The 8363-nt window shown below is 37.7% G+C and overlaps 1 protein-coding gene across 1 annotated transcript in view; it reads left to right on the forward strand.

Annotated features, from left to right (window-relative positions):
- Positions 1 to 7853, forward strand: part of LOC110318664 (retinal dehydrogenase 1) — a 41061-nt gene extending 33208 nt beyond the window's left edge. Inside the window, exons 11-13 of the mRNA XM_021193866.1 lie at positions 421 to 578; positions 4120 to 4194; positions 7297 to 7853. Of these exons, the coding sequence (XP_021049525.1) occupies positions 421 to 578; positions 4120 to 4194; positions 7297 to 7369 (306 nt within the window). The 3' untranslated portion in view covers positions 7370 to 7853. The remainder of the gene's footprint in view (positions 1 to 420; positions 579 to 4119; positions 4195 to 7296) is intronic.
- Positions 7854 to 8363: the final 510 nt, after the last annotated feature.

The raw sequence follows: 8363 nt of genomic DNA on the forward strand, positions 1-8363 counted from the left end.
TAAACACTGCTCTCAATCTCTCTCTTTGTTATTCTTAGGGCAGAGAACTACCTTCTTGGTCTTGCTGTCCTGTGTGTAGTATCTTGAACAATGAAGAAAACTAGGCTTAAAGTTTAAAATGTTTCCAAGTATATCATGAACTTAATGATTTGATGTTTGGTCCTTACATTTTGGGCAGCTCTCTCACAGCATCTAAGAAAAAAACACTGTCATAATGATTGGCATTTGCTCCACAGATAATGTCACTCATGATCCCAGCCTGTTTCCATGTTCACTGTCTGTGGCCATCTGTTTTGATTCTTACTAATAGGTCTAACATGAGGGACAAGACCTTAGCCAATGTACAATATGGTTTCTAGGGAAACATATGTAGTACATTTAAAATATACAGTTAACCCATTTTTGTGTCATTCTGTGTAGATATTTGGACCAGTACAACAGATCATGAAGTTTAAGTCTGTGGATGATGTGATCAAGAGAGCAAACAATACTAGCTATGGTCTAGCAGCAGGACTCTTCACCAAAGACCTGGATAAGGCCATCACTGTGTCTTCTGCTCTGCAGGCCGGGGTGGTGTGGTAAGTGCAGCTGTAGTAAGATGTGCCCTTCCTATATCAGCAGGTAGAGTTAACCTGCTCCAGAGTTGGTTAATCATTTGAAAGTCTCTGACCTACTAGAAATGTAGTTGTCTAGATTTTTAATGTCAAATTAATTTTATTTATTTTTGTCAAACTACTTGTCTAAAACAATCTACAAATGTTTGTTTTGTGCACTGTTAAGATATGCAACGTAATTTCGAGGTCCTTAGTACTATTTTGAGCAATGATAGTAAAGGAAGAATTATTTTCTCCCAGTTTAATCACATTAGAGAATGTGTTGGTACCTCATGGATGCTGGATGTTATTCTTATTGATGTCATTATCATCTTCTATAATGAACATTAGACCTAGTAACTCTCACATTCTAGGCAAGTGCTCTGTCCCTCACCCTATCTCAAGCTTTATTATATATTTAAAATGATATTGACTTGAACTGGTGCAGATTAGCCTTGATCTTGTCATCTTTCTGCACCAGGCTCAGGAGTTGCTGAGATGCCAGGCAAGGTGCTATAAAGCTTTTATATTAGATTCTTACTCCAGGATTTTTTTTCTGTTAGAAATCTAAATTTTTTTAAGAGTGCATAACAAATTTTGCAAAGCAATTTTCTCTCACCTTAGACCTAGTGTATTCTTTGATTTTATAATTTAACATAGAAGAGTCTCAGGCTGTGCCTCTCCAAGTGAGACTTTGTCTAGCCTGCTCCATTCCTGGACTCTTTCCTCAGAAGTCCCTTGTCTCATCAAGCCTCCCTTCCCTCAGTCTCAGCTACAGTATAAGCTATTTTCATTCTCTCATCTAGTCTAGCTAAAGAAAGTGAGGCTCAGAAAAGCATCCTAAGGGACACAGCCAGGCTATTCTGGGTCCTATTGATAACTTGAAATATTTTTTTTTCCTCCTAACAAAGTGAGAATCAACAGTTAGTTACTCAAAATGTTTCAATGTATTTACTATCGTCACCATTTAAGCTTACTTGGGGAGGATCAGTAACCAATACAAGCCAGATCATGGCTATGCTAGAGGCCTCCCACCTCCCCATAGCTATTGGGAAAATCCATTGCAGGTCCCACCAGACAAATGATTCTATTGTCTCTAAGGGAAACAATTGAGTTGATGAGGCAGCCAGAGCTACAGCCCTTAGGGGCTTAGACTTGTCCTATCCTCCCCAGGACATTCTTAGCTGCAGCCTACATCTCCACCCTCACCCTTTGATATCCATCAAACTCTGTCATACCTTCACCAACTCTTTCATCCTAATAGCCAAGCACTATCTTCCTTTGTTAAAACTCACCTACAGCTCACTCCTGAAAACTACTATTTATTAACCCAAACCATATCTTTGATGAAGCCAGGAACTTGCTAAGGATACATAACTTAATCGAGATCATGTAATGAATAGCAGAGTGAGAGCCAGGCCTCCAACACACTTAGTAAGACTTCTTACATTCATTCAGTCACACAAACATACACAATAAAAAAATAAATGAATAAAATAATAGGTAAATAAATACACAAATACCTTTTACAAAAATAGGAGAATGGAGCTGGAGAGTTGGCTCATCACTTAAGAGAATTTGCTGCTCTTTGCAGAAGACCCAGACTCAGCTCCCAACACTCAGATTGGGCAACTCACAACCACCTGGAACTGAAAACCTGGTAGCCTGATTGCAGGTGACCTGATGTAGATTTTTGGCTTTTGCAGGTATCTCCTACCCAAGTGATATATGGACATACATCCAGAAATAGTCACATGCATATAAAAATAACAGGAATATTCAACCAATAAAATCTAAGAGTATTCCATAATCTGAAGACTTCAAAACTGAACTTGAGATATGGGATACTCAACCTGTATCGCCTGAGAGCTTGACTACACGTAACCTGAATCTGGTGTAATGACTCAACTAGGAAGCCCTGTGTGAGCAATCATAAAAACCTGCATTCATATCCCCTGCAGCCATGTAAAATCATTAGAGATGGCTATAACTCCATCACTAGAAAGACAGAGGCAAGGGTTCCCCAGTAATTTGCTGGCCAGCCTATCCAACTGAATTGGTAAATTTCAGTCTCAGTGGGAGGCTGTGTCTTAGAAAATAAGATTGAGGGGTGATCTGTCTTTTCTAGGACAAAGCTCCTGAAATGTTATCCAAATACAAAGAGACACATATGCACATATGACAATGCCAAATAGAATCGTTAGGATGTATTTATTTAAAAGGGGGGGGTGAAAATCATAGGATCAGAGTACTCAAATGATATCCTCAAAGAATTAAAATTAACTTAAAAAATAATTTGAAAATAAAACTTGAATTTTGTGTAATCCATGACTATTGATTGCACAAAGGTAATAAAAACTTAATTAATAAAAGATTAAGACTGAAATTGTGGAAGACATCCAATTTCCCTCTGGCCTCCAAGTACAAACACATGCACAGAAAAATCTATACTTGCATACACTCCATAAGACAGGTAAATAAATGAGTTAACAAATAAATACATGTAACATGATTTTGAACATAGGGAATGTTACTCAAACATTTTTATGATAATATATCTGGGAACTGACTCTGGGCACAGATCTTGTATACTTTTTAAACTTTTAATTGCTATACTATTAGCATTAAGCACAAGAGTTAAAAGTCTGTTGCATCTTGTTTTCATTATGGCTATTTTCTGATACTTGTTGAAATTTTTATCATATAGTAAATACGATTATTGACTAATATAGATTTTTCCTGTAATAACCATACTAGTAAATTCAGATATGCTACATCACATATATCCATCACCTACAATTACTGAAGGCTTACTGTATACCATGTACTTCAACTAGCATATTTACCGTATCATCTGCAGAGTTCAACAGCCCCATAAAATACCATTTTCTCTAATATTAAAATAATTGTTGGCAGCCTGCAAAACTGCATTGTAGTCAACATTCCCCTCTTGCTTTGATCTTCTGTTGAGCCTCTCTTTAATTCTATGCACGTTTTAATAATGTGTTTCTGCATAGAAACATTTAGTATTTTTTTAACTAATTAAAATTGCTAATTAGATCTAATTTCTGCCAACCATTTTGTGTAAGCAATATATCGACCAATTAAGGAAATGAGTGGACTGTGTATTTTTGTTCTCATTGCAACGGCTAAAGAGTATTGATGTTTGCCTGGTAAATACACAAGCATTACAAAGCTGCCTACTGAAGGACAGCAGACAAACCCCAGCCTCCAGAAAAATAAACACTTCTTGACACATCACACCCCCTCTGTTGTGATTCAGACACACTTTGCTTTGTGATTGTTCTTACTTGTACTGGTACCGTTGATTTACTTCTAGGTAATCTATTGTGTTTGCGTTCTACATTGTAAGCCACAGCACTGCCCCCCCCCCCCAATCCCAATGAGTATATTATACTGAATGCTGGAGGTTTTAAAAGAGATCTCTGATTCTTTTTAGACCCAGTCTCGAAATTGTGAAATAAGTAAAGTATTATTTACAAAGTCCTTCTCTTCTTTGTTTAAGGGTAAACTGCTATATGATGTTGTCAGCCCAGTGCCCCTTCGGTGGATTCAAGATGTCTGGAAATGGCCGAGAACTGTGAGTAAAACTTCATATTAGAAACATATTTTTATAAAAAAGATTCCCACTACCAGAATAATGCTCCAATTTCAATACCTTAAGTAAAGTATGCCTCTGTTCTTCCTTTGACTTTTCTTACTACATAATAACATTTTAAATTTCAACGTAGTCCTAACAGAAGAAATATACTTTATTAAGATGTTACTGTCCTGTCCATAAAGGACCATGCTAACCACCTTACCTTGGTAGTTAATTGTTGCCTGCTTTTAGGATTGCCCATGACATAAGGGACTAGAACCCACTTGGGAAACATATTCAGAAAGTACAGGAATAAACTGGTAATCTAGAGATCCATTTAAATAAATATAGAAATATTGTAGGTATTTTTAATATAGCACTTAAATAAATTAAGGTTGTCTTATCCCAAATTAATGTTTCTGCTAGTCTACCAAAAAAATTGGTGCATGTATTAAACAAAGTACTTACTATAAAATGTCTCCAGATAATTACTGAAGTGACTGACTCTAATAAGCCACAAGAATTATATTGAACTAAAGTTGGAATTAACCTTAGTATTTGGGAGAGACAGGAAGATCTCTGTGATTTCAATGCCATCATGGCCTCTTTAGTGAGTTCAGGACATCCAGAATGACATAGTGAGTTAATATACAGGTCTTACAGGATTACACAGTGAAACCCTGTTTTAAAAACCAAATAGAATTAAATCAGATGGGAACAGGGCCGCCAAAATTAGGGCTATGATGTTCCCAATGTGTTCAGTTGTGCTCAAGCCTTAAATTCTGAATCTGTGATTAGTGCTGACACTGGAACAGGTTAAGTGGCCAAAACTGAGCACTTCATAATCCTACTCAGTTCTCAGTTGATAACTTAATGACATTTGGAAATGTTACAATTTCAGTTATTCTCTGTATTTTACAAGGGTATTTTTTTTTGTTTTTGTTTTTTAGGGTTTTTTTTGTGTGTGTGTTTTTGTTGTTGTTGTTGTTTTGTTTTGTTTTTTTTGTTGTTGTTGCTTTTTCTTCCGAGACAGGGTTTCTCTGTATAGTCCTGGCTGTCCTGGAACTCACTCTGTAGACCAGGAGCTATTCTTAAACATTGTGTTCTAAATGTCTCATCTAAAACAAGGAATAGAATGAATTTTTATTTGGTTGACTATAATTATCAATTTCAACAACTTCCCTGAGACCTTGTGAATTTCTAGCCACAGAAGGGAAGGTAGACATGGCCTGCTCCTCCTTCTCACATATTTCGAGATCTGCGATGAGAAGCAGGAGCAGCACGCCAACGTTTCCGTGGAAATGCAGTCACAGACCGCATCCAGGAAATGCAGTCACAGACCACATCCAGGAAATGCAGTCACAGACCGCATCCAGGAAATGCAGTCACAAACCGCATTCAGGAAATGCAGTCACAGACCGCATCCAGGGCTGCTTCATGAGAATCTGCAGCACGGGAGGAAAGGCCAGTTGATTTGGGCAATGAAAACTCAAAAGCATGGAACTTAAATACGGTGTGGAGTTCCTGACCTAGTGAGCAGTGTAAGCAGATGTTCCAGCGGATTTGTCTCACAAACTGTACATGCCCAAGATTCCAGAGACTGTCAGTTTTGATGAGATCATAACTACACATGATTCTCCAGTGAGTGTCCTTGCAGCTCTAAATACAGTGGAAAGCAACTTGATCAAGACCATAGTTTAATTTATCTAACTCTTTGAGGAAAAAAAAAAAAAACACTTCTTAAAATACTATCTTTTGAGTCGGGTGTGGTGGCGCACGCCTTTAATCCCAGCACTTGGGAGGCAGAGGCAGGGAGATTTCTGAGTTCGAGGCCAGCCTGGTCTACAGAGTGAGTTCCAGGACAGCCAGGGCTACAGAGAAACCCTGTCTCAAAATAACAAACAAACAAACAAAATACTATCTTTTAATAAAATTTAGAGCTGAGTTGAAACCTATTAATTACTGTGAGAAACATTTTCATTGAATTGTTCAAGATATATTTTCAACTTTAACTACCCACAAAATAATCAATATGAGTAGACTGTGTGTAGGGAGAATATGACATTCTACATACACAGGAGAAGGGCATCAGGAGCATCTTTGCTAAAGAAGACCAAAATCTTGCTCCTCTGCAAATATGTGTGCACATAGGTGTTATGATGGTGAGAACAGGCCTGCGTGTTATGTAATTTTATGTACTCACAAAAACAATGTAGAGTATAAATGAGTGTGATCCTACTCATTAAATCATCCACCATGTGGAAAGAAACAATTTCCAAAATTGGTGTGGGACAAACCCCTGATTGTATATACAGATGGGCTTTTCTCAGCTGCTGTTCACTTGTGGTTGACTTGAAGGTTTCCTAAGTGTGTTATAGCAAATTGCTAACCAGAGAAAGTCAAACTCTGCTAAAAAAAAAAAAAAAAAAAAAAACTTGAATCAAGACAATCTTTAGTTTCTCGCCTCCTTAAAATTATATTCAATCAATCCCAAAGATAGAAAAATCCACCAAGAAAGATTAGGTGGTTCTTTTACCCAGAATCAAAAGATCCTGCTAAAACTCTAGCCTCAGAACCCCCTGAATGAAAGTGGATCATGGTGGTCATTTTCTACCTGCCTAACACTACCACTTCTGTGACGGGCAGAAGGTAAATGCAGGGTCCAGTGCAGCTGGTGGCTTATCCTGTTGCTCTTCAGTGATCATACAATGCAATATGACCTACACCTCCCTTAGTTATATGTCTGATAAAATCAGATACGTTTGAGTTATGATTTGAGTTATGATTTGGGTTATTAGTAATATTGTCCAGTAAAGTGATATAAATAATAGCTATTTTCTGTGAAAATGAATAGGATGCATAGTCATTTAAAGTAAAATATATGTTTTTATAGTATTGTTATCCACTAGCAAGTGTATGTTTGGCCATAAAGCTTACGGTCAGCTAGCAACTATATGAACTAGTGTGTATTCAGGAAATATTTTACTGTGTACCTGGTCAGATAAGTAAGAAAAACATGCACTTCATGGATCATCAGGGACTATATTTGACTTACACTGCAGTGCACAATCATATTTATCAGTAATTTTCTTCCCTCTTTAGGGGTGAACATGGTCTTTATGAATACACTGAGCTGAAGACAGTCGCAATAAAGATATCTCAGAAGAACTCCTAAAGAAGCCAGCAGAGTAAAGAGAAACTCTCAGCCGTGGCTACACATCTCCTATAGTAACCAGCATAGTGGTGTTTTATTATAATTTCTTCTTCAGTTGATTTCTTAAGCAAAAGGAATTCATCAGTGTTACTGTCACTCATAGAAAACATGCAGCCTAATCCAGCAGATTCATTCACCTTCTAATATGTGACCCCAGTTATTATCCAAGAATAAAAGGATAGATATAAGCTCAAGCTCTCTGTAACTGTCATGACCAGGTGCTTTCCATTGTAGCTACTCATCTAACATACTCATTTGGCAGTCGTGATTTAAGCTCTGTCCCTCAATGACTCCTTGAAGTACGCACCATGCATAATAACTGCAGAGTCAGCTGCTCTGTTCCCCAGGTGTTGTGAGATATTTTCTAGAATGTCATGCCTGCTTGTCAAACGAAATACCTAGCTGTAATTAGAATGCAAAGCTTAATAAAGGCACCCTTGCATGATTTTGTTGGTCTATAATTATTTGGGAATCAACTAGGGTTACGGCAATAAACTTTACTGGTCAGTCAATAGCACTACTAAATTCAGTGAATACATGCATTTCAAGAAAGAAAATCCTATCTACTCCTCCTCGATGGGGTTGGAAAAATATAGTGATCCTTTTACTTTTAGAGTGATCCTTGAAATAATTGGTACAATTTTGAGTAACGTAAGCATTACTGAATGCCTTCAAGGTTCGGAGAATTTGTGCTAGACACTATAACCCTTAGTACTTGTTATCTCAAGGTGGTTCCCTTCTGGAAAACAAACACATATTTGTAGGAGGGGGCGTTGCTTCTCTAATTGATTCTTGATTTGGTCAATACAGAAGGCAGAAGCCAAATGCTGGGCAAGAGGGAAAAACAAACACAGGGAGAGAGAGGGGGCTCTTCGAGCCAGGCTTTGGAATGAGTAGGGCCCAACAGCCATATAAGGTCTTAGGGCAACCAGAACCAGCCGCCTCTGCCACCAAC

Source organism: Mus pahari, chromosome 1 (genome assembly GCF_900095145.1).
Source record: "Mus pahari chromosome 1, PAHARI_EIJ_v1.1, whole genome shotgun sequence".
NCBI classification, from domain to species: domain Eukaryota; kingdom Metazoa; phylum Chordata; class Mammalia; order Rodentia; family Muridae; genus Mus; species Mus pahari.